Raw genomic sequence first — 25835 nt, forward strand, 5'->3', positions numbered from 1 at the left:
TAACTCTTGGTTTCAGCTCAGGTCATGATCTCAAAAGTTCATGAGTTCAAGCCTTGCATCAGGCTCTGCACTGACAGCACAAAGCCTGCATGGGATTGTCTCCGCCCCGCCCCAGTGCTCTCTCTCAAAAAAAATAAGTAACTTAAAAAAAGAAGACACTATACACATTTAAAAAAAGAAAAGCACTTAATAAATATTTTCCTTTTGATCCAAGAACTCTACTTCTAGGTGGCCATATCCACAAAGATTTTCACTACACTACTGTGTAATTGCAAAATATAGGAAACATCTTAAACATCCAATAAAATATGGTCCTTTCATTCAATATATTATGAAGTCATTAATTAAAAAGAATAAGGTAGATTTATATGCACTGATTACAACATCTCCAAGATATATTAAGTGAAAAATGCAAGGTGTTAAGTCCATGCATGTAATGCTGTATGGTTTGTTTCTAAAAATAGAAATATACATATGTAACACTGGTTTTTAGTAGTGTTGCCCAACCCTCTTTGGGGAAATTCTCGAGGTAGTGTGGTCCAGCGTCAATGTCATCTACTAGGACGAAAGTGCCCTTCCGCATCACACTGCCTGTGAGATTCTAGAACCCCTTCACCTTCAGTTCTGTGGGGCTTAGTAGGGTCTTGAGCCTTGAAAAGGGAGTTTACTCTTTTTTTCTTCTCCTTCTCCTCGCTTCTACTTCCCCTCCTTCTTAAGAGATAGTGCATGAGCCAGGGAGAGGGGCAGAAAGAGAGGGAGAGAGAATCCCAAGCCTGACATGGGGCTGACATGGGGCCCAAGTCCTGGGATCATGACCTGAGCTGAAATCAAGAGGTGGAATGGATGCTAACTGAACTGAACCACCCAGGTGCACCACAGGGCCCCTTTTCAAATGAGGTAGTTTGCCTAGTGATGAAATGAAATCTTAAAATTCAGGCAGATGTCACTGGATAAAAACAAAGGTTTATGATAGACCATGAGTGGAGCTCACTCTAAAGTCTTCTCCAGTACTGGTGCTAGCCAGGTTCTCAATGTCAACTCTGTTGTCCATGAGGTCCCTCCTGATCTCCTTTCCATGAGCTCCACCAACTGCATTCTTCTTTATACCTTCTCATTTCTTTCCTTGTCCTCTTAGTCTAAGGTGGCAGCTAATCCACTCTTTGGAAGACCCAAGCACCATGGACCTTCATCTTTTCTTCTTTGTATCTATTTTATGGATAAACCCTATGTCCCCTCCAATCAGCTATTCCCCAATATTCAAAACCAAGCTTCAGCAAAATTTTGGCTTTCAGCACATGTATTGGTTTTTAAAAATCATTCACAACTATATTTGGCATTTTTTTCGTTGCCTATCTGCCTTCCAGTTCTTCCCCATGTATGTAGCCTATAAACTGACTATACCTATAGCTCCAGGAGTGGGCCTATTTCCATGGCAACAGTACATTTTTTTGAGAGTAGGCATGTAATTTAAGCTAATCCAATTAGGGTGAATCTCAGGATTCTTATTTGGAATGCCAAGACAGAAATGTTCTTTCTTCAGAGGTGGACCAGGAAGTATATAATCAAATCCAGGACCTTTGGCAGCCTTTTTGTTATTTAAGGGAAACTAGCCTCAGGAGGAAAATGACCCATGATGAAGAAGAAAGCCAAAGTCGCATAAAGCCACACAGGACACCCATTCTCCTGGAGGACTTTGCAATTTCATGAGCCAGTAAATCTTTACTTTTTAACACCAGCTGTTAATTGCAACCAGAAGTCTACATTCAATTGAATCCTCTCTTCTTTCTGGGGTTCTTCTGGTCTTCCTTGGGGCAAATGAAGGGCTCCATAAGGCCCTTCAAGAGAGAGAGAAATCAGAGCAACAGGGAAAATAACCTTCAGGTTAATATCTCCAGCCTTTATCCTGAAATATGCTTGCATAGACACGGAACTTATGAACAGACATAAAAGACATCAAAAAGATTTCTTTGGGGAGAAGAATTAGCGACTAGGGTGAAAGACCTTTTATTAACTTCTACTATAGCATTTGAATATTTTTTAAACTATGTGCACATATTAAGTTAAAAATACAGATCTCAGCAGCTTTTTCTTGAAGGACTTTCTAACATCATAGATACAGTAGCACTGTTAAGTCTTTTCATATTGTTTTGATTACATAAAATTGTTGTTAAAGTCCCACTGTACAACACAAAGTCCTTACTTGTCATCTTTCCCTCTTGTCTTTCTGTACACCATCTCTCGGAAACTGGCTAGAATCTTATTCTCTCTCTTTCGTCTTTCTTCTTGGTTAAAGGATGCAAGAGCTCTCTTCTCATCAGCACTGTAGATCTGGTTCTCCTTACGCAGTCGTACAGCCTCCATTCTACGATGCCTGCTACCACTCATGACATAACCGGAGCATTCAAATGAAGCAATCTCTTCACTTGTCAGCCCAATTTCACCTCTTCGTGGGATTCGCTTTCCAGCTTTCACATATTCAGCCATTGCTGCACCTTCACCTGGGAGCAGAGCATGGCCATAGTTCAAAGGTTTCTCATCTTGAGAGATATGTATTACAGGTGCTTCTGGACCTATTAGATCCATGGTATCTGTAATCTTTGACTGCTCAATCCAGGTATCTTCTGGCAACTCCCCTTCTGAATCTTTAAAGCTTGAGTCACTGGATTCTTTCTTAGTCTTCTTATTCTTCTTTTTCTTGGTTCTTTTTGCCCTGTGTTTCTTCTTCTTTTCCTTCTTCTTGGCTTTTTTGGCGCTCTTTTTATCATCAGAACTAGAATTAATGTCGGAGTCTGAATTACTATCACTATTATCAGAATGTTTCCTATGTTTCGTTTTAGACTTTTTCTTTCTTTTTTTCTTGCTTTTTGAACGACTGGTGTGCCCCTTTTCTTCGGAGTTGGAATCTGAACTGCTGGTCTCCTGACTCTTTACCTCTTCATCCTCCCCTGGGGTATGTTCATCAGAATCCGGCTCAGGAAACTTTGGAGAGAGGCCCCACACCCCAGGAGCTCCCAGCTCCCCAATCCTCTCTCTCTCTTTCAGCCACCTCTGACGATAGCTCTCCTCCTTCTCCTTCTCATACTCTTTGGCCCACTGCAGGTCGCCCGCATAGTGGTGGTGATGGAAGCGGTATCCGCCAGAGTGGACGGAAGAGGACGAGAACGCGTAGTTGCGGGGCCCCGAAGGCTGTGCCCGAGACTCAGATCGGCCCAGCGGACTCGGGTCGCCAACGCCCGACACCCCCCACGAAGGCCTGAGGCCCTCGCGGCCGCGGGAGTGAGAGCGGGAGCGGCCTCCACAAGGGAAGCGTCTGGCCAGCGCGGACGGCGGGCTCCCCACAGAGCTGCGTCGCCGCCTCCGAGAGCCGGCGGCGTCCTCGGGATAGCGGGACTGGGACACCGGGGCCATGAGCCACGCCTCCACCGGCAACCAAACGGCCAACGCCGAGCAGTGGCCACGGAGACTGCGTACGGCCGGCACTTCCCGCCCACGCAGGCGCCACAGCAACGGTGCCCACGCAGGCGCGTCAGCAACGGTGCCCGCAAGGCTTCCGCTTCCGGTGGGTTGGTAGGCGAAGGCGTGGCGCGCGGGCGAGGGCGGAAGGCGTCAGGCCGTAAGGTTTCTCTGGGGCGTTTGGTGGAGATGCGCCGCTCCCCTCGTGGTTCCGATTTGCCTGCGCTGCCCTTGGCCCTCGGGGACGCAAATAGAGGAATTTGCGCCAGTGACCCTTATACTGTTCAAACGTCTCCTACTCCTCCTGGGTATTCGCCTTTCACCATCTTGATACCCTTCAAGTCTCCATGCTCCCCTCGTCCTCTTTATCGTCACCCCTTGATGGGAGCCCCTTACTTCCCGTGCTCCTTTTGTTGATCCCTTAGAAAGGAACCTGTCCACCAGTTTCATGGCGGAAGCACGTTTATTGACTTCAAAATCCCACTTGTTCCTACTGGAAGCAAGCACCAGAACTTTTGGAATCAAAAAGTTTAAGCTCAGCCTCTGAGCCAAGTGAAGACCAGAGGCATGATTTTAATTCTTAAAATTCACAGACGTTTCTACCCTTGAAATGCAGGGAAGCATCCAACCCAGTCTTGTAGATGTCTCCTAATTTGGTTAATTTCTTCAGGAATTTTGTGGTTGGGAACCAGTTTATGCATACACTGTGTTCACTGTCTGAAATGGCTAGCATTTCATGCAAGATCATTTCCCTCTTAGCTTAAAAGGTACATAGGCATTACCATCACCTTGGTTGTCTGTAGTTAAGTTGACCTCAGTTATTTAACAGACTTGGAAAGTGACAAAAACTAAATCAGAATTTAGGTATAAGTGCTTTCCTGATGCTAAGACTCTAAACAGTGAAGTGGGAAATTAAATCGAATAGGATAAAATTAGATTTTTATATATTTATGAGCAAGATGCATGGAAGTTGGCAAACCGCAAACTCTCAAACTTGATATCAGTATTCCCATCGCCTATCACTTCCTGTGCAGATATACTAGGTATCTCCATGCCAGCAGGAAGGCATTGACCCCGTGCCCCTTCATCTGTGAGATGACTGCAGGAATAGGACTATATCCTGGAAAGCCCTTCCAAGCTAGCTGCTGACTCCTTCCTCCTGGCCGTCTACGTGAAAAAGTTCAGACACTGGGCTCCTACCATTGAGTATTACGGTGGCTACAAGACCTCTGATCTTCACCCCTTGATCAACCAGTTGAACATCCTGCTGATTTTGTGTCCTTGCAATAAGCTGGAGACTCTGCATTCCAAGTATTCTCACCAGATCTTCTTTGAAGTCACCAAAATCTCTCCCTTGGACATTTTGAAGCTGAAGGAGATTTTGAACTATGCTAATTCTGAGGCTGAGAATTCACTCCGGCAGCAGCCAACAGGGCCAGGCAGGCATTTAAATAGGCTATATTTATTCTATCATTGAATTTGTCTTTTGATCACTTTTCTCCATTTTTATTCTGTTTGTCTTCCCAAACTGATAAAATTGTAAATACTTACGTTTTTTAATGAAAGAAAATAAAGTATTATAGTATTTGATTAGAAACTGAATAAAAGTTAATTTTGTTAAAATACATAATTAAATACATTTTTGTAACACAGGTCTTCTAACGGGAAGAATAAATTTTTAAAAATATTTTTAATGTTTATTTATTTTTGAGAGAGAGAGAGAGAGGGAGACAGAGTGTGAGCGGGGGAGGGGCAGAGAGAGGGAGACACAGAATCTGAAGCAGGCTCCAGGCTGCAAGCTATCAGCACAGAGTGTGATGCGGGACTCGAACCCACAAACTGTGTGATCATGACCCGAGCTGAAGTTGGATGTTCAACTGACTGAGCTACCCAGGCGCCCCCCAAAACTTTTAACACTTACTTATTTTTGAGAGACAGAGAGAGACAGAGCATAAGCAGAGGAGGGACTGAGAGAGAGAGACAGACAGACAGAATCCAAAGGAGGCGCTAGGCTGTCAGCACAGAGCCTGACACGGGGCTCAAACTCTCCAACTGTGAGATCATGACCTGATCTGAAGTTGGACACTTAACTGACTGAGCCACCCAGGCACCCTAAGAGTATAAAAATTTTTTTTGAGGAATAATATTTTGCTGAATTGCAGTTCTACCACTGTAGAGTGAAAGCAGCTATAGACAATATGTAAATGAACATGAATGTGTTCTAATAAAACTCCTTATAGACACTGAAATTTGAATTTCTTTAATTTTCACATATCACAAACTTTTATTCTTCTTCTGATTTTTCCCCTATAATTTAAAAATATAAAATTTCTTGCTAAGGCCATACAAAACAGGCAGGGGAACAATTTGGTCTGTAGGCAGTAGTTTGTTGACCTCTGATTTAGTAGAGAAAGCAGTGGTGTAAAAAATATGACAATAGGAATAAAAATAAATGCCTACCATAACTTTTGGTGGTGAGAGTCTCTTATTTTCTTAATTTTACTTATAGATGAGCAAATATCCATTCAGATAGAGCACAGAAATGTATTGAAAGATCTTTCTCAAAATTTCTCAAAATTGTTTTACATAAATTTCCCCCAAATATTAAAAAAAAACTTTCAAACCTACAGAAAAGTTAAACACCGGCATATCCTTTACCTAGATTCACTAATTGTTAAGATTGTGTTTCTTACTCACTGAAAGTTAGACATTATGATGCTTCACCCATAAATACTCCACTAATCAATGTCTAAGAAGGACAATTCTCCTTCACAACCACAATGCCATCATTATTCTAAAGAAATTTAATATTATCATTAAATATTAGGTAGTGTTATCTAATAAGCAGGATATGTTCAAAATTCCTCAATTGTTCCAATAATGTCTTTAAATTTTTTTGATGTTTTTTTATTTTTGAGAGAAAGAGAGCCAACAGAGCACAAATGGGGGAGGGCACAGAGTCTGAGACACAGAATCCAAAGCAGGCTCCAGCCCCACTGTGGGGCTTCAACCCACAAACCGGGAGATCATAACCTGAGCCGAAGTGAGACGCTTAACCGACCAAGCCACCCAAGCACCCCTCAATAATGTCTTTAAAATGGGATTAAAATTCAGTCAAGTTTCCTTAAATGCATTTGATTGTGATTACTTATTAGTCTGTTTAATCTAGAATAGTTTCTCTACCTACACTTCTACATCCACTTTTTAAGTATTACTTGACACAGTTTTGCTGAGTCCGGGGTGATTGTTTTGTAAAATGTCCGACAGTTTGAATTTATCTGATAATGTCCTCATGATTAGATTTAGGGTAATTCTGTTTGGCAGATCACAGGGGTGGAATATAATTCTTATGGTATCTCAGCAGTAAGCACATAACATTAGTTTGTCACCATCTATACTTATTACTAAGAAATTCCCAACACACAAGTTATATAGAACTCTGAGAACAAGCTGGAATTAAACATCCCTCCAAATTACATTTGCTTATGGCCTTTACAAATATGCGGGTCACCTTTACTCACCAAGCAACAAAAGCAGTCATTCACTAATGACACTTACATGACCTGACAGTCCCCTCCAGCTACTCATATTTGCACATCCACACAGTGCTCTGATTTACATTTTACAGTGTTTTTACAGGAGTTATCTCATGGCTATGCTCCAGATTACTGAAATCTATGTTGGAAAGAGGAAACAAACACTTGTATTATGACTACAACCTATGTTTCTTACCCTGATAAAGGCAGGAGCAAATTGACTAAATGAAGAACAGCTGACCCTTGAACAACATGGGTTTGAACTGCAGGGGTCCACTGGCACACGGCTTTTTTAAGAGTTGACAGCAAAAGGCATAAGGCATTTACTTTCAAATGCGCACCCCAGTCTACACAGGAACCAATGTAAGACTGGAGAAGTGGTTGCACCTGCTGCCCTTGAGTACCAGGGGCCCCGGGGGTGAGCAGCTGCCAGACCCTAGGACTGGGCAGGGGTGGAGGTAGCTGAGTGTGCCCACCGGGTAATCACGCCCAGGCCAGGAGATTAATAGAAGAGATAGACTGAGGAATTAAAACTCAGGAAGGTACTACCATATTTTTTCACTTAAAAAACATCTACCAAACTTACATTCTGAGTAGAAAGCAGACTCACTGACATCTCAGTCCAGCAAAATAACTGCTGTCACTTCTGGCTTAAAATCTAGCCTCCTTTGGCTCAAAGGAATCTCAGGGCTTCCTACCGTTTTAGGGTAGGCCTAGCTTATTACAGGTTAGCCATTATTCTAAGAGCTTTACATAAAAAACCTCACCCACTGCTCACATCCCTATCTACTATTACTATCCTCAGTTATAGATTCAGAAAGTCAGGCACAGAGAGGTTATATAGTTAACTGCGGTCACTCAGCTAGTAAGTGGTAAATAAAGCCAGGATTAGGAGCCCAGGTAATGTGGCTTGAGAGTGTGTAGCTTTCACTGTGCTAGAGTGTGAATGGGAACTGGAAGGAACAAGAAGACAGCGACCAGGAGTGAACAGGGTCCCCTGGCCACCAAAGACACGGGAGTGGCTGGAAGCAGGGAGCAGCACAAGCCTGGCTGCCCGAGGGGAGGCCACAGAAAGTGGAAAGTGGTAACTGGTGGGGGCCGTTGGGGATCTCGGGTTGCTTTTGCAGGAAGGATCCCAATGGCGCTGGTGGCGGTTCACGCGGACAAGGTGTTAAGGATGCATGGAAGTGAGGACGAAGTCAGAGGCGGGGAGGGTCTTCCCGCCGGCAGGCCTCGCAGGAGAGGCGGAGCTGGTCAGGCTCAGGTGCAGCCGCTGCTCTCCCAGCCTGGCCCAGTGACGTCCGCGGCCGCGGGGGAAAGCCTCAGGCCCGAACCCTGAGGGCCCAGCGGGCCCGCGTTCGCTGCAACGTGAGACGTCGGCTTCAGCCAAGCATAAACCACAGCCCCCCCGTCCTCTCTCGCCGTCTCGCCGGCGGCGGCCCGAGAGCCGAAGGGTTAACGGGCCGCCACCAAGAGACGCGTCCCAGAGGGCCCAGGAAGTGGCTCGGCCCGGCTTCCGGCCCCGCGCTCCCGCTCTCCCGCGCCGAGGGCGCCCGCGGATTCCGGCCGGCGGCGTGGAGACTGGCTGCGGGGCCCGGGGCGGGAGCTGAGGACGGCTCCGGCCGCGGGAAGCCGTAGGAGTGACTTACGCACGACTTACGTCCCCAGAAGCGCAGCCGTCCGCCAGCGCCAGGTCCGGGATGGCCGGGGAGTCGAAGGCGAGCGCGACCTTGGATGCCGGCACTGCGGAGGAGCGGCCGGGGTTGCTGACGGGCATCCTGACCGTGAAGGTGGAGGAGGAGGAGGAGGACGTCCCCACGGCCGCGCCCGGCAGCCCGGCCCCCGGCCCCGAGCGCTCGCGCCGGCGCTTCCGGGGCTTCCGCTACCCTGAGGCCGAGGGGCCCCGCGAGGCGCTGCGCCGGCTCCGCGAGCTGTGCCGCCAGTGGCTGAGCCCGGATATACACAGCAAGGAGCAGATCCTGGAGCTGCTGGTGCTGGAGCAGTTCCTGGCCATCCTGCCCGCCGAGCTCCAGGCCTGGGTGCGGGGACAGCACCCGGAGAGCGGGGACGAGGTGGTGGTGCTCCTGGAGCACTTGCAGAGACAGCTGGAGGCGCCGACACCGCAGGTAGAGGCCCCAGCCCGGTTTCTAACCCAGGTCTCGGGGCCCAGGGCGGGGCGTGCCGTCAACATCGGAACTTCCCCGTCTCTCTCTCTCTCTCTCCTGCCACTCGGGTGGAGTCCCTGGGCCCCTCCTCGTAACAGAATTTTTAGATACATGAAGGAGCACAGAAGAACTCGATTATGTTGAAATACACCCAGCAAAGCATTAAATAAACTAGTGACAACGTTATGCGTGCGTTTTTTAAAAATGTTGCACTAATCAGTAAGACCTGGGCACCGGCCCAATAGCCCGGGTGCAGTTTCAAAGTCGTTAGAAGCATGAGTGACTTTGACACTGTTCGTTGTGCTGTACTGTGGTGTGAAAACATCTGCAATTTTTCTTTTTAAAAAATTTTAAGTGTTTATTTTTGAGAGAGACAGAGCATGAGCAGGGAAGGGGCAGAGAGAGAGAGGGAGACACAGAATCCAAAGCAGCCTCCATCCAGGCTCTAAGGTGTCAGAACAGAGCCCGATGCGGGGCTCGAACTGAGCCACCCAGGCGCCCCAGAACATCTGCAATTTCTATTGGTGGCGAAGTGCCGTGGCTTATGCCACATGATTGCTGCTTCAATTTATAATAGAAGGAAAGGCCACGTTCCCTTAGAGGCTGGTAACAATAAAACTACTCCTTTCCTATCCCAAGTTCATGGACCACATGGGAGGAGTCCAAGGACCCCAGGCTAGAGAACACCCCTGGTGGAAAACAGGTTGATCTCCCCGCCTCTTCTTGCTTTGCCAGTCTGTTCTAAGGTGGTGTCGTCTGTGCACCAGTTAATGTTCCTTCAGGGGACTGCAGCCAGAGCCTCCTAACCACTGACCAGGAGGTACGGGTCTGCACTGGGGCCCACTGCCCGGGAGCCCTTCACAGTGAAGGCGTTTCAAGTCTCTTAGCTTCAGCCTCCTCAGTCATTACAGAAGATGTGGGGAGTTCTGAGCTGCACGTGAGAAAGTAACTTGACAAGTGCAATTTTCCCATAAATGCACGGAAGCCACCTTTTAGTGGGGATAGACCGTGTGTCCTGCGTTAGGTGATTTCACATTCTGTGATCTTTCTTGGTTCTCAAAACCAATAACAAAACCCTATAAACGAGAAATTATTACCCTCACTTGTCAGATAAGATAGGAATATTTTGAGAGCCAGCACCGGTTCCCAAGTCTTTGTAAAAGCACGACGTATACAACGCGGGAGCACCTGGTAATGGCAAAGAGCACGGGCTCTGGGGTCCCTCTGCCCGAGTGCCCATCCTAGCACCGCCACTTATAGCACCGCCACTTATAAGCTGGGTGACCTTGGGAAAACTGCTTACTCTCTGTGTGCCTTCGCTTCCTCATCGGTGAAATGATCACGGTAACGGTACCCACCTCAAGGTTGTTGTCTGTGTTACCTGAGTTAATGTTTTTCGTGGCCCTGGAAACCGTGAGGCACATGGGAAGTGCTCCAGAAATGTCTGACAAATAATGAAAACGAATGAATAACCTCTAGGTCCCAGGTGGTGACCAGGGCCAAGAGCTTGTCTGTTGCGAGATGGCAGCACTGACACCTTCCCGCGGATCACGGAGTGCCCAGTTCCAGCCGGTGAGGGCTCTGCTCAAGCATGAATCTCTGGGATCACGGGCCTTACCAGGCACAGGTGAGTGTTCTCTTCTGGGCGCGTGAACCTGCAGACTTCGTCCAGCTTCACTGAGATCATCTGATAGGGCGCTGACCGCGACTTTATTTGGCCATCACTGACGGACTCCACTTTGAGATTGAAAGGGAAATTTCAAACGGTGGTTTGGAAAGAATCGGTTCCCCATTCATGTAACACGTAATTCTGCCTCCTACGTGGTAGCCAGTGTGGTTGGTGCTGAGGACCGGCCGCTGGTGAGACGGAGTCCTTCCTGGTGGCACTGGGGTTTACATTCTAGTGGGGAAGACAGCACATACACACAACAGTACAGCTTCCAGTAGTGGTAAGTGCCAAGAAGAAAACGAACAGACTCTGTAAAGCCCGTCGGAATATCCCACAGACTACAGGACTACTGCGGATTAGAGTATAAATGTCTAAACCCTGGGTCTCTTATGAAAATAGCAGGATTTACTCCACAGGACTGGCTGTATGTCCTGCGGTGTCTTCTCACGTGCCCTGAACGTGTCCCAAGACACACAGCACTGAGACGCCGGCCAACACGCAGTCCTGACTTCCAACACAGGCTCTAGCTAAACCAGCTGTTTTGTGCTCCATGTAAAGTTTGCTTCCTCCAGGGAGACCTCGGGTTCTTCTGGACGCTGAGCAAGTTCTGTACAAGCAGATGCCCATTTCTGCCTTCTGGTTCCAGCTTTATTTTACCTCTAGTTCTTCCAAACCAAAGCAGAAAGCCCTTAATGACCCCTAAAGGCATTTTAACTGAAATCTTACTTTTCTCCCCTTCGCAAGCAAAACCCAGGGTATCTTCAGATGAAAAGCTTGTTTTATGTGGTTTAAACTCACCATCCCTTCCTAGGATCCTGCCGTTTTTGCATAGATTTTGTGTGTCGGCAGAGCACAGCACAGGTCTCTAGGCCCCGGGACTGGAGCGGGTAGGGATCGGGCCTTTGGGAAGACACACTCTGTACGAAGTTCCAGGCCCAGTGTTTGAGCTTGGATTCCGCAGGCCAGGGAGGGAGGCTGAGTGCCAGGGACGTCTCATCCAGAGCTTCTTTCCTTCCTAGTTCTCCAGGGTCCTGGGCTTGCCCCGGGAGGGCGCTGCAGAGGAGACGCAGTGGTGGCGGCCAGGCTGCCCCCAGAGCCCCAGGTGAGCCGGAGCCCCTCCCTGCCCCTCGCTACCGTGGTGCATCCTGGGAGGGTCGCCCCGTCCCCGTCTACATCCTCCAGCCAAATGCCAGATGGGATGTCAACTTTCTCGTGTATGCTAGTGTCGTCTGTCGCTGTCTGACTTCCTGGTGCCTAGTTGGGAGCCTCGTCCTATTTCATGACTAGCTTGGGTGCCGTCTGCCAGACCCCTACTCCGTGTCCTTGGCCAGCCCCTTCTTCAGTGGGATCTTCTTCATCAGTAACGGTGATTCTGCAAAAGCAAACTGAAGCTTTTGTTGTGACGGTGCTTTTGTTCCGAAGATTTTCTTTTGCTTTCTTGCCCTGTTACCGGGGGGTAACCACGTGGTCCCTTAGCTTGCCGGGACGGATACGGCATGCCCACGTGTGTCAGCTAGTCACACGATCGCAACAGTCCGTACTTAAACTGGATTGAACTTCTTACCCGGTCCTCCACGCCCTGGAGGCTCTGTGGTGTCCATTGGCTTCCCTGACTTTCCTCACTTCAGACCCACGTTTCACTGTATCTGAATAACTGTTAATACAAATGAGCCACCATCACTAGTGGGGGTCAGTTCCGGTCCTTGCAGTGGTGTGGCCTCCGTTTTCCAAATCTCTTTACCTTCTGCCCTGGTGTCCGGCTCATTTGTGTGGAGACGCGGGCGTCCGGGGTATTTGTGTAGAGACGCAGGCGACTGGCGTATTTGTGTGGAGACCCCTGTCCTCACGTGCTGTCACTCTACTTCCGCAGTGGTTTTGTTGATGAAGCCGTCACTTGAGACCGGGAGAAGTAGCGTTAGGTGCCGCGCTGGCTTGGTCTGCGGAGCCTTCGGGGACCGTCCCCTCACCGCCTGAGCCCCTCTGCGCAGCACCCGGCTCCGGGAGGGACTCTGGGTAAGAGGAACTAGGAGGCCCGTGTGCCGTTTCAGGGCTTGCTGAAAACGGAAGACGTGGCCCTGGCTTTCTCCTCCGGCTGGGCGCAGCTGGATTCCTCTCGGGGGAGCTTCCACGGAGACGAAGGGCAGGAGAACCCCGGCGGCCTGACCTCCCCGGGTAAGACTGACGGGGGCTGGTTCGTGGTAGGCCTTCGTGGCTTCCTTTGTCGGTTGGAACCTACTGGGCCGTAAGACGCTGTCTGAATTCTGTCTGCGTTCAGAGCCACCGTTTCTGAACCCAGCTACTAACCACGTGCGTGACCCGATCTTTAACCCTCCCGGCCCGGCTCCCTTCCCTTTCCTGCCGCGTCCTGGCCGGGTTAAGTGGGACACGGCAGGTAGAGCCCCGAGCACAGGCCTGGCTCATAGTAGGGCTGTCACCGTTGGTCCCCTCTCTGTTGCTGGTTCCGACACGGGACGAGAGCTGGGGTGTCCTCGGGAAATGGGCCGTGGGACTGTAGGGCGAGCGCGAGAAGTGAGCTAGAGATCGGGGTGCAGGACACACGGGACAGCCCGGCCCGTCTGAGCTCGTGCAGCTCGACCATGGTGCAGCAGGAGCGCTGGCTCAGACCTGTCAGCACCGAAGCCCGTCGTGTTGGGGCCCCTGCCTTCGTCTGGGATAAGAGCCAAGAGGACCGTCCCTGACCGACGATCGCTTTCTACGTGCCTGCTCTCCTTGTGTCGCACGGAACACTTCCAGGTCCTCACGCGTGCCTGCTTACCGCTGCCATCTGCCCAGCCCTCCTCGAGTCCAGCCCCAGTGCAGGGCCCTGCCTTCGTCCTCAGGACTTAGAGCCTCTGCGAGTGTCCCCAGCACGGTCCTTCCCACCCTCCTCCACCCCCATCACCCTGCTTCCAATGACCCCAGGCCCGTTCTCCCCTTCGTCCCCATCCTCGTTCTTGTACAGAAACCCCCATCCCCGCGTATGTGGAACCGTAGTCACAGCTTTCCTGCGTGGCAGGGCATCCCTGACCACGTGTGGCCACTTGTTATTTCAGGTGGTGAGACAGAGGCCGAGATCCGGGCCCTGCCTGTGGACGAGGTCCGGCCAGTACAAGAGTCCGGGGGAATGCCACGCCCCCCGCGTGAAGACACTGCCCAGATTCCTGAAGGCACCGAAGCTGGCGAACAGGAGGGCAGGTTCCCGAGAAAGCAGAAAACTGCCACGGGAAGTAGGAGGCACTACTGTCACGAATGTGGAAAGAGTTTTGCTCAGAGTTCAGGCCTGACCAAACACAGGAGAATCCACACCGGGGAGAAACCCTATGAGTGTGAAGACTGTGGCAAGACCTTCATCGGGAGCTCTGCCCTCGTCATCCATCAGAGAACCCACACCGGGGAGAAGCCCTACGAGTGTGAGGAGTGTGGCAAGGTGTTCAGTCACAGCTCAAACCTCATCAAACACCAGAGAACCCACACCGGGGAGAAGCCCTACGGGTGTGAGGAGTGTGGGAAAACCTTCAGCCAGAGTTGCAGCCTCCTTGAACATCACAAAATCCACACAGGGGAGAAGCCGTACCAGTGCAACACGTGTGGCAAAGCTTTCAGGCGGAATTCACATCTCCTCAGACACCAGAGGATCCACGGCGATAAAGACGCGCAGGATCGTGAATGTGCAGAGACCCGGGAGGGTCGGGGGAGGGTGGAAAGCCGGTGGGAAAGCGTTGAGGCTCCCGCGTCTTACACATGTGACGAGTGTGACAGGAGTTTCACTCGGAGTAGAAGCCTTCTCGAACATCAGAAAATCCACACCGGTGAGAAACCCTATCAGTGTGACACATGTGGGAAAGGCTTCACCCGAACTTCATACCTTGTTCAACACCGGAGGAGCCATGTGGGAAAGAAAGTTCTATCACAGTGAGCCCCGTCGTACGTGCCAGAGTCGTTCATTCCTCACAGAACGGGGCTGAGGCTTCACTGACCGCTACATGCCATCTCGGGTTAGAAGGCCGAGTCTGGAGGGATGCATGGTCTTCTACATTCTAGAAGGTGGCTGGGAAACAGCTTGTTTGGTAGGAGGCTCTGGGAGAGCTGCCTGGAAGAGGTAGGACATGAAATGATTGTTCTCACCTACTGGACTGAAATGGGCCTCCAGACTGGCTAACCACCTCCAGCCGGCACTTGATGACGTCTCCTGGCGAGATGGCTCTGATGTGGGGGCTGCTGCTCTGACCATTTTGCCTATAACGAATGTTTCACCAGTTGGTCAGATCTGTGCCATATTATACTCCCCACTGTGCCTTGTGTGTAGGTGCTATAAACGTTTATTTAGTACACCAGTGAGGTGACCTCCATAACTCTGAAAATCTGACGTGGTCTAGATTTCTGAGGACTTTCTAAGGCTATTTGTGTTTGTGTCTAATTCTCTGAGGTTCTAGATTCTGGGTCAGTCTAATGCATTTATTACCAAATACATAGGGTTGTCAGATTTGGGGTGGGAGAATCCATATTTCTTCACCAGCATAGTAGTTGTAAGAATGCCTTAAGCAGCTTCTAATTAGATTTGTGAGATTGCTCCATCCATGTAACTCCATTCTTTGGTCCGTATTATATTTGTTCACATTAATTTTGCTCCTTTTATGGGATAAACCTTTCACGTTCTGGTAAATAAATGAATTGATCAAGTCAGATCAAAATGATGATGAATTTTGATAGAAATCCTGTGATGTTGAACAGCTTGTTTCTCACCTCGTAGTTATCTTTGGCCTAACAAAGTGCTAAGACAGCATCTGCATGCCTCTCTCCCAATTCAGAGCCAAGTTGCACCACAGCTTATACCAGCTAAGCTTCCTCCAAGTTAGAGGAGTCATGCCAGATATTTATAACAAATTTCACTCATGTTTTCAGAACTGGTGTGTTGGTGGGGGATAGGAAGATAGGGTCAGAGGCAGCCAATGAGGATGGGAACCCAAGTGTAGACAGAGAAAATGTATCTGTTCAGAATCACATTGGGAATCCTACTCCACAATATCCAAAGTATCAACATGTGAAGCCACAATAAGAATTTTGTGATATCTCTTGTTTTCACCCAAATCACCTTCTACAGAGTTCTTCAGAGACTTAACATCTTCCTGATGCCACCAGCATCCAGCTTTACCAAGCTGTGCCGAAAATGGTTTCCATTTCTCATGGATCTCAGACCATGTTTTGTTGAGTCACCAACATGGTATTCTCTGGGTTCGTGCTCTGAAGCACCGCAAACTAACTAGAGACGCTGCAGACCGTGGGGCTCTCCCTGTACCACTTCTCTGAAGTCTTTCATTGTCTTCATTTCTGCTCATTGGAGTCTAATTTAGAACTTCTGTAGCTTTCCAAAATTCCATGGACTTTCTCCATTTAATCTGTTTTAGCCTTTTAAAATTTCCTTAAATTAACCTTTTGTTACTTTTGCAAAGCTAGCCATTTCCTTTCCTCTATTTTTTCTAAATTTTTCCTAATAGCCTTGATCTTAAACACTGTTCATTTTCCTTTGGTATTTGTTTATGTCATGGAGATAAATGTATGTGAAAGCTTTTGATAAACTAGACAGCGTACATGTGTAAGTCATAGAGATTGACAAGGGACCACTGTGCCTCCTTTCATTCTTTCCGCTCCTTCCCAGCCTAAAACATTTTTCTGTGGAGGAGGACATATTGTAGAAAAATACTTTCAAGTGCCTACTGTGTCCAATAATAAATAAAGCACATGCATACATATATACATACCTAGGCTTAGGGTTTCAGTATACTAAAGTTGATAAGACATGTACATAAATCAGTGCCGTGAGAAATGCCTTGTGAATGGTGAGCTGAAGGGTGTGGAATCTCAGAGAAGAAAAGGTTTCTTCTGGCTGTGAGCTGTTATTATCACATGGATAGGGTAATGTTTGACAGAGCTGGAAAGACTGAGTTTGTCAGATTTAGTAAATAGGGCAAGTTTAAAGTAGGTACATTGTAGGGGTCTTCACTGCCAGAGCAAGGAGCTTAACTTTTATTCAGTAAGTACCAGAGACCCACTGACGTGATCAAAATATTCTCTGTCTGGCAGTATTGTGTAATTTCACCTGAAAAAATTACCTTGTTGACAGTCTTTTGGACACCTTGCTTTTGTATAAAGCAAAGGTATGTTGATAAAGTGAATTATAAAGTGGCTTCAACACTAGCCTATTGAAAAAAGGTGGTCAAAAAATTATTTCTAGATGAAATTAGATCCAGTAAAATACGTTGCTTAGTTAAGCTATAACCAATATTTAAAGTAGAATAAAATGCTACTTTTTGTGCTTTTTAAAATTGTTTTTATGAATTTTAGTGTCGGTTGGTCAGCCATTCTACTTAATTCCTCCATCTGCTGCAGTGCAGTCTTCCATTTTCTTTTTTCTCCCTTTGCATGAGTTAAGGGGCTGGTTAAGACATATTTTTTCCCACTTGGGTAGAATGGTTATTATGAAAAGAGCTTTTGATGAATAGCCCTTCTAGACATGTTCTTAATTTTGGTAAAGCATATAACCCTATGAAATACTATTTCTCTGCTTTCTCCTTTAGAAGGAAAAAAGGTGCAGCTTACCCACGGGGTTGTGAGGATCACCTATACAAACAAGTGCTCGGAGGTTGTAGTTCTGGGTGGTTCCATAGGAGACTTTGAACTCACCTATTCCCACACATTGAGTCCAGCTACAAGGGAACAATTTCCTCTTAAAAAACAAAGGCTGGCTGAGTGACAACTACACATGGGCAAACCAGAAGAAAAACATGTTGAAGCACATAGAAGAGTCCGGGACAGAATCCCCTCATAAAGCCCACTCCTGGCACAGTGACGTACAACTGGGAAGGAACTCAAAACCTGGAGCTTCTTTGTGAGGAGCACTGGGCTCAACTCACATTAGGCATAACAACTTTTAAGACATACACTTGAGAGACAACTCCCCAAAACATACATCTGAAAACCGACAAGGGCCTGTGTTCCAAGACCCACAAGACTAAAGTGATCTGAGAAACTGCTCTTCTAGGACTCACGTGCTCAGACTCACCCATCCGAGGGCCCAGAGGCAGCTGATAGCACCCAGATTGAAAGTGAAGGAGGCTCACTTGCTTATATTAAAACATTGGCCACAGGGTCAATCATCTAACTCGATACATATCTAGGAGCCTGCTGGAACATTCCAGAGAGGGAAACAGGCACCATCTTTGTATTCTTCCTTAACTGTGCTTCAGAGCACAGTATCTCTCATAAGGGAGCTTTTACATGCATCTGGTATCCTGATTTTTGTGGCTGCCACTCAGGGGATTCCTTTGGATCACCTGTCTCTGGAGGCCAGGGAGCTTACATTCCTGGTCTCATGGGACTGTAATATTTGGTGTCACCCAAAAAGGAGCTCATACCCAGTCTGGTGCCCCAATTTGTATGGCCACAAGAAAAGAAGAAAGAAACAGAGAGGAACCACAAAAACAGCCAGAAAACAATAAAATGGCAATAAGCATATACCTATCCATAATTACCTTAAGTCCATGTAAACGGACTAAATTCTCCAATCAAAAGACATAGAGTGGCTGAACAGATAAAAAGACAATACCTATCTGTATACTGACTACAAGATACTCACTATAGATGTAAGGACACACAAAACTGAAAGTTAAGGGATGGAAAAACATTTCATGCAAATGGAAATCAAAAGAAAGTTGGAGTAGTTATACTTCTAGCAGATAAAATAGACTTTACAACAAAGACTAATAAGAGATAAAGAGGGGCATTACATAATGATAAAAGGGTCAGTCCAGCAAGAAGAGGTAACACTAAATATTTAGGCAACCAGCATAGGAGCACCTAAGTATATAAAGCAAATATTAACAGGAATAAAGGGAGAAATAGTAGTGCAATAATAGTAGGGACTTAGATTGATAGACAGATCATCCAGACAGAAAATAAGGAAACACCGACCTGATAGGAAATGTTAGACCAGACAGAGTTAACAGATATTTACAGAACATTCCATCCTAAGGCAACAGAGTACACATTCTTCTGAAGAACACATGGAATATTTTCCAAGATAGATCATATGTCACAAAACAAGTCTTAACAAATTTAAAATGACTGAATCATGTATCTTCCAACCACACTAGTATGAAATTAATTACATGAAGAAAACTGAAAAATTCATTAATCTGTGGAGATTAAACAACATGCTACTGAACAACTAATGGGTCAAGGAAGAAATCAAAGGAAATATCAAAAGATAGTTGAAACAAATGAAAATAGAAATGTAACATACTATAATTGAGGTAATGCAGCAAAAAGCAGTTCCAAGAAGTTCATAGTGATAAGTGCCTACCTCAAAAAACAAAAAGTGTCAAACCATCTAACTTTACACATCAAGAAACTAGAAAAAGAACAAATGAAGCCCAAAGTCAATAGAGGAAAATAATAAAGATTACAGCAGAAATAAATGAAATAGAGACTAAAAAGATAGAAAGAAAATCAATGAAACTAAAAGCTCTTTCTTTGAAAAGATAAACTTGACAAACATTTGGTTACACTTACCCAAAGAGAGAGAGAGGACTCAAAAAATCAGAAAATGAAAGAGATATTACAACTGATACCACAGATATACAAAGGATCCTAAGAGACTGCTATGAACAGTTATATGCCAACAACTTGGACAACCTAGAAGGAACGGGTAAATTCCTAGAAACATATAACCTACCAAGACTGAATCCTGATGAAATAGAAAATCTGAACAAAACAGTTACTATGAAGGAGATTGAGTCAGTAATCAAAAACTTCCCAACAAACTAAAAGTCCAAGACCAGATGGCTTTACTGGTGAATTCTACCAAATATTCAAAGAAGAATAACAATCTTAAATTCTTCCAGAAAAGAAAAGGGGAAGGAATTTCACACTCTTTTTATCAAGTCAGCATTACCCTAACATCAAAACCAGACAAAGATGGCATAATAAAAGAAAATTACAGGCCAATATCCCTATTGACTATAAATGCAAAAATTCTCAAACAAAATATAAGCAAGCCAAATTCGACAATACATAAACAGAATTGTATATGTGATCAAGTGGCATTTATTCCAGGGATGCATGGATGGTTCAACATCTGCAAATTAGTTAACGTGATACATCACATGACCTAACAAAATGAAGGAGCAAAATCATATGATCATCTCAATAGATGCAGAAAAAACATCTGACAAAATTTAACATGTTTTACGATAAAAACTCTCAAGGTGGGTGTAAAGGGATTTAACATAATGAATTCCATATATGAAAAGCCCACAGCAAACCTCCTACTCAAAAGTGAAAAGCTGGAAGCTTTCCCTCTAAGATCAGGAACAAGACAAGACTGCCCACTCACCACTTTTATTCAACATAGTATTGAAAGTCCTATCCTAGCCAGAACAATTAGGCATGAAAAAGGGAAAAAAAAAGGCATCCAAATTGGAAACGAAGAAGTGAAACTGTCATGATTTACAGTAATACATGGATATACATAGAAAGCACTATACATTTTTTTAAAAAATTTTTGTAATGTTTTATTTATTCTTGAGGGAGAGACAGAGCATGAGCGGGGACGGGGCACAGAGAGAAGGAGACACAGAATCCGAAGCAGGCTCCAGGATCTGAGCTGTCAGCACAGAGCCCGACGCGGGGCTCGAACCCACAAACCGTGAGATCATGACCTGAGCTGAAGTCAGATGCTCAACCAACTGAGCCACCCAGGCACCCCAGCACTATACATTTCTATGTATACATGATATACATAGAAAACGCTAAAGACTACACACACATATACACATATATACACATACACGCACACAAAACTGAAATAAATTACAGGATACAGAATCAATACACAAAAATCTATTGTGTTTCTATACACTAATAACTATAGAGAAATTAAGAGAACAATCTTACAATTACACCAAAAAGATTTACATACCCAGGAATAAACTTAAGGAAGTAAAAGATCTATATTCTGAAAACTATAAGACATTAGTGAAAAAAAAATTGAAGAAAATACAAATAAATGGAAAGATATCCAATGTTAATAAATTAGAAGATTTAATCTTGTTAAAATGTCCATACTACCCGAAGCAATCTACAGATTCAATGAAATCCCTATTAAAATTCCAATGGCGGTAGAACTTAAGCAGCTCAGTTGTTAAGAATCCAACTTCACCTCAGGTCATGACCTTATGGTTGGTGAGTTCGAGCCCCACGTTGGGCTCTGTGTTGACAACTCAGCTTTGGATTCTGTGTCTCCCTCTTTCTCTGACCCTCCCCCCCGCCTCAAGAATAAACATTAAAAAAATTTTTTTTTAAATTCCAATAGCATTTTTCACAGAAATAAACAATTTAAAAATTTGTATGGAACCATCAAAGACCCTGAATAGTCAAAGCCATCTTGAAAAAAGAACAAAGCTGGAGTCATCATGCTCCCTGCCTTCTAACTATATTACAAAACTGTAGTAATTAAGAGTAAGGCATTGGTGTAAAAACAGGCATGTACGTCAATGAAACAAAATAGTCCAGAAATAAGCCCACACATATACGGTCAATTAACTTATGCCAAAGGAGCCAAGAATATACAATGAGGAAAGGTCAGTCTCTTCAATAAATGGTGTTGGGAAAATTGGACGGTCACATGCAAAATAATGAATCTGGATCACTATCTTGTACCATATACAAAAATTAACTCAAAGTGGATTAAAGATTTGAATGTGAGACTTGAAACATAAAATTCCTTAAAGGAAACAAAGGCAGTAATCTCATGGATGTAGGTCTTGAATCTTTTTTGAATCTCACACCAAAAGCAACAGCAACAAAAGTAAACAAGCGGGGCTGCATCAAACTAAAAAGCTTCTGCTCAGCAAAGGAGACCACCAACAAAATGAAAAGGCAACCTATGGAATGGAAGAAGGTATCTGCAGATAACATATCTGATAAAGGTCTAATATCCAAAATACATAAAGAACTCGTACTAGTCAATAGCAAAACAAACAAACAAAACCCATCAACAATCCAACTACTAAAAGATCTGAATAGCCATTTTTTCCAAAGAAGACACAGATGGTCAACAGGCACACGAAAAGATGCTCTACATCATTAATCATCATGGAAATGCAAATCAGAACCATAATGAGATATCCCCTCACACCTGTCTGAATGGCTATTATCAAAAAAGACAATGCTGGCAAGGATGTGGAGAAAAGGGAACCCTCATGCACTGTGGGAATGTAAATCAGTGCAGCCACTATGGAGACAGTATGGAGGTTCCTCAAAAAATTAAAGATCTAACTACCATATAATCCAGCAACTCCATGTCAGTATGTATTAAAGCAAACAACAAAAGACAAACCCAAAAACGACAAACGCCACTTAAAAATATATATGTATTGCCATGTTCACTACAACATTATTTGTGATAGTCAAGGTATGGAAACAATGTAAGTGTCCACTTATGGATGAATGGGTAACGAAACTGTAGTATATATACACAATGGGATATGACATGACAGTGATTTAGAAGGACTCGCTATCTCCCCACTCCTCTTGGTTTAGCAACCCGTCTCTGTTGGTATCACATCCTGCTGTTAGGCAGCATTAATTGGTGGCTGATTGCTCTATTCTATATTTCAGCAATGCCTTTTGCCATAAATTATTTAAGTGTGATCCAATTAAATTTGAAGCCCTTTGTAGGGATACTTCTTGAGGCCAATATGTGTAAGGTTTCTTTCTGAGCCCAAGAGGACTCTCCTTACTTGTCTTTTTCCCTGGTTTTCCTTGGTAAACTAGCCAGCCTAAGAATTATCATTTAGCTCTCATGGTTAGCTTACTTTAAATTGCTTACTACCAAAATCTACATTGTTTTGGAGAGTACCTTTAGGCTTGACCTTTCCCTTAATCTGTTCCAACTATAGTCAGTTCCATTGGGGAGAGCCTCAAAGCCCTCTGCTCTTATACCCACCCCCTCCTCAGGTCAAAATCTCTGAGTCCCTGCTCCAGAATTGAGGACAGGGACAGTGACCTACTCCTCTCAGTGACACTTCTGCATTATAATTAGGGTGTTGGGCCAGGCAGTAGCCTCTAGTCTTCCCAGCATGGAACCTCTGTCCTATGTGTGGAACTTGTGTGAGGGCTTTCTGGGCTCCAGTATTCTTAGCCTGCCGTGTCTGAAGTAGAGCCTCTGCCCTATGAATGGGGGCCAGGTGGAGGAAAAAGCTCGACCTAATTGGTTTCACTTGCCTGGAATTTAGTCTCTGAAAAATAAAACTTTGATGTCTTGTCCCTCTTAAGGTGGTACCTTAGCCTTTGCTTGGTACCCCCTTGGACATATCCACCCAGATTGGAGTTTCCCTCATGCTGAGCCAGTGGATAGAGATAGCATAGAAAGTAGTTCATGGCACAAGTGCCATAGATTGTGTTGGGGCACCTGGGTGGCTCAATCAGTTAAGCATCCAACTCGGTTTGGGCTCAGGTCATGATCTCACGGTTTGTGAGTTTAAGCCCCACATTGGGCTCCGTGCTGACAGTGCTGCTAAGGATTCTCTCTCCCTTTCTCTGCCCCTCCCCTGCTCACTCTCTCTGTCGCTCCCTTAAAAATAAGTAAACTTTAAAAAGAAAAAGTGCCATAGATTGTGTTCTTACCAAAATTTAGTAGATTTTCTTGAATAAATGTTTCCTCATTTGCTGTATGCTCTTAGGACAATTTCCAGAGACCGTATGAGGTAGTTTTCACAAGTTATGATTGTTTCACCCTGCGTAGGTCCAGGATCCCCTCATGCTGCCAATTCAGAAATTATTTTAAGATTTAAATTTGTAACTATTTATTCCTAGTTTAATAATGGGTATTAAGGGGCGCCTGGGTGGCTCAGTCGGTTAAGTGGCCAACTTCGGTTCAGGTCATGATCTTGCGGTCCGTGAGTTCGAGCCTCACGTTGGGCTCTGTGCTGACAGCTCAGAGCCTGGAGCCTGTTTCGGATTCTGTGTCTCCCTCTCTCTGACCCTCCCCCGTTCATGCTCTGTCTCTCTCTGTCTCAAAAATAAATAAACGTTAAAAAAAATTTTTTTTTTTAAAATGGGTATTAAATCTCTGTCAGTCATAGCCCATCCTTCTTTTAATATGCTGTGAGTCTTTTTGGCTAGTATTTACTTAGGATTACTAAATTAATATTTATGAGTAAATTTCAGTGGCAGTTTTCTCTATGCTAGCGTTGACAGGTCCTAATATCAATGTAATACTGTATAAAAAGAACTTGGCTTAAACTTACACAGTGAGGTATGTCAATTATTTCTCAAGAGCACTGAAAACAAAACCCCAATTTGGAATAACATCCTTTTCTTTCTCTATGCTCCATAAAAGTTTACATAAAACCAGCTTCGTGTTCCTTAGAATGTTTACAGGTTTTCCTGTGTAATTCAGTGAACCTGGTGCTGTCTTAGGGGTAGAACTGTGACGGGTTTTGTGTTTGTTCTGTTATTGGTCTATGGCAGAGACTGCTCACTGTGCACCCGGCGTCCACTTTCCCTTTCCTCCTCACGCCCATGATCCTGATTTTATCTAGACGCAGTGCCACTACAGGACATTTTGCAGTCTCCCTAGCAGCCAGCTGTGGCCCAGAGACTGCGTTTAAGTCAGTGGGGCACTTGTGGAAGTGCTCTGTGGCACTTGCTGAGAAGTGCCCACGGGGAGTTGACTCAGCTAGGGCTGGGCATTTATTTTTCCTTCTGCTTTTCTTACTCCTTTACTCTTATACCGCAGATGTGATTGCTGGAGATCTAGCAGCCTCACTGGATCTCTAAGTTGATCTTGAGAAATGTCACCAGACACCATGGTGGTTTAACAGAAAAAGATGAGCCTATATCCCTGAAAACAAAACAGATGCAGATATCTTGACATAGATAGTTAGATAGATAGATAGGTAGATAGATCGATCAATCTCCTATATGATATAGGGGAGCTGCCATAGCGGTCCCAAACTGTCTGTCTCTATACTTCTTTTACAAAAAAGATAAATGAAATTTTATTTAAGCCGCTATTACTTAGACTATTTTACCATATTCAGTCAAACTTAATTCTAAGAAATATGCAGTCTCTTTAAACTTTCTATCTTTTCAGGAGTGAATTTTAGTAATTTAAAATTTTATAGAAAATCACCATATGTTAACATGGCCAACCGACACAAGTAAATGATAAAGTATAACCAAAGAAAATTTAAATAGCTGAGCTCAAAAGAAAGGAGATTTTCCAGGTGCCAGAAACAAGGAGGGAACTTGCAGGTACCATGCAAGGTTGTGGAATGGTGCTACGGGAACTTTCAGAGCTACTGTACCTGGACGGCGGCCATCGGTAAGGCAGTGAATGAGCTATTTCTGAATAACACATTCCCTCAAACCTCAGTGGCTTGAAACAGCATTTATCATATTTCACAATTTCTGTAGTTCAGTAACTCAAGAATACATTAAGTGGGTAATTCTAGCTCAGGGTCTTGCGTGAGGTTGCAGGCAAGGTATCAGCCACGGCTGCTGTCATCCTTGACCGGGACTGGAGGATTCCTAGCCGCACGGCGGGCCAGCAGCAGGGCTCAGTGCTACCTGGGCCTGTCCACCCAGCTCACTCCCCCCAGGCAACCACCGAGAGGCAGTTGGGTGCCCCCACCACAGTCTAGCTGTGAGAAGCCAGTGGCTACACTCAGCTCACACATAACGTCCGGTTCCTGGTTCTGAGTGTGAGGAGCCTGGAAGTTACCACTCTGACCTAACATGGAAAGAGCTGGACAGACTGAAAAGTCAGTAACGCTTCCTGGATCAGAAGAGAGGGCAGGATACGGCAAACTGCCCAGACTGGAGACAATCACATGAAGCCAGGGAGGGAAGGTGTAGGAAGCAGAAACCTAAGTGTAAAACCCAGTGTGACACCAGTGTGGGGGCAGGAAAACTTGAATTTAAAAAAAATTTTTTTTTTCACATTTATTT

The 25835-nt window shown here is 45.4% G+C and overlaps 3 protein-coding genes across 3 annotated transcripts in view; 1 reads left to right on the top strand and 2 right to left on the bottom strand.

Annotated features, from left to right (window-relative positions):
- Positions 1 to 8704, bottom strand: part of ZSCAN26 (zinc finger and SCAN domain containing 26) — a 21463-nt gene extending 12759 nt beyond the window's left edge. Inside the window, exon 1 of the mRNA XM_042985437.1 lies at positions 8639 to 8704. The gene's annotated coding sequence lies outside the window, so the exon portion shown is untranslated. The remainder of the gene's footprint in view (positions 1 to 8638) is intronic.
- On the bottom strand, positions 1945 to 3529 carry NKAPL (NFKB activating protein like). The gene has a single exon (XM_007092727.2). It carries the CDS (start codon positions 3406 to 3408, stop codon positions 2197 to 2199), a length of 1212 nt encoding a protein of 403 aa, XP_007092789.2. The 5' UTR covers positions 3409 to 3529; the 3' UTR covers positions 1945 to 2196.
- ZKSCAN4 (zinc finger with KRAB and SCAN domains 4) lies at positions 8690 to 17125 on the top strand. The gene is made up of 5 exons (XM_042985430.1): positions 8690 to 9115; positions 10634 to 10781; positions 11843 to 11925; positions 12872 to 12995; positions 13877 to 17125. Exons 1-5 carry the CDS (start codon positions 8690 to 8692, stop codon positions 14737 to 14739), a joined length of 1644 nt encoding a protein of 547 aa, XP_042841364.1. The 3' UTR covers positions 14740 to 17125.
- Positions 17126 to 25835: the final 8710 nt, after the last annotated feature.

This window comes from Panthera tigris, chromosome B2 (genome assembly GCF_018350195.1).
Source record: "Panthera tigris isolate Pti1 chromosome B2, P.tigris_Pti1_mat1.1, whole genome shotgun sequence".
NCBI lineage: Eukaryota > Metazoa > Chordata > Mammalia > Carnivora > Felidae > Panthera > Panthera tigris.

Bases quoted from the DNA above. Each gene is read 5' to 3' on its own strand.
- NKAPL (XM_007092727.2), bottom strand. From the start codon at position 3,408: ATGGCCCCGGTGTCCCAGTCCCGCTATCCCGAGGACGCCGCCGGCTCT.
- ZKSCAN4 (XM_042985430.1), top strand. From the start codon at position 8,690: ATGGCCGGGGAGTCGAAGGCGAGCGCGACCTTGGATGCCGGCACTGCG. The intron at 9,116-10,633 runs GTAGAGGCCCCA...AATAACCTCTAG, and splicing joins TGGAGGCGCCGACACCGCAG to GTCCCAGGTGGTGACCAGGG. The intron at 12,996-13,876 runs GTAAGACTGACG...TTGTTATTTCAG, and splicing joins CGGCGGCCTGACCTCCCCGG to GTGGTGAGACAGAGGCCGAG.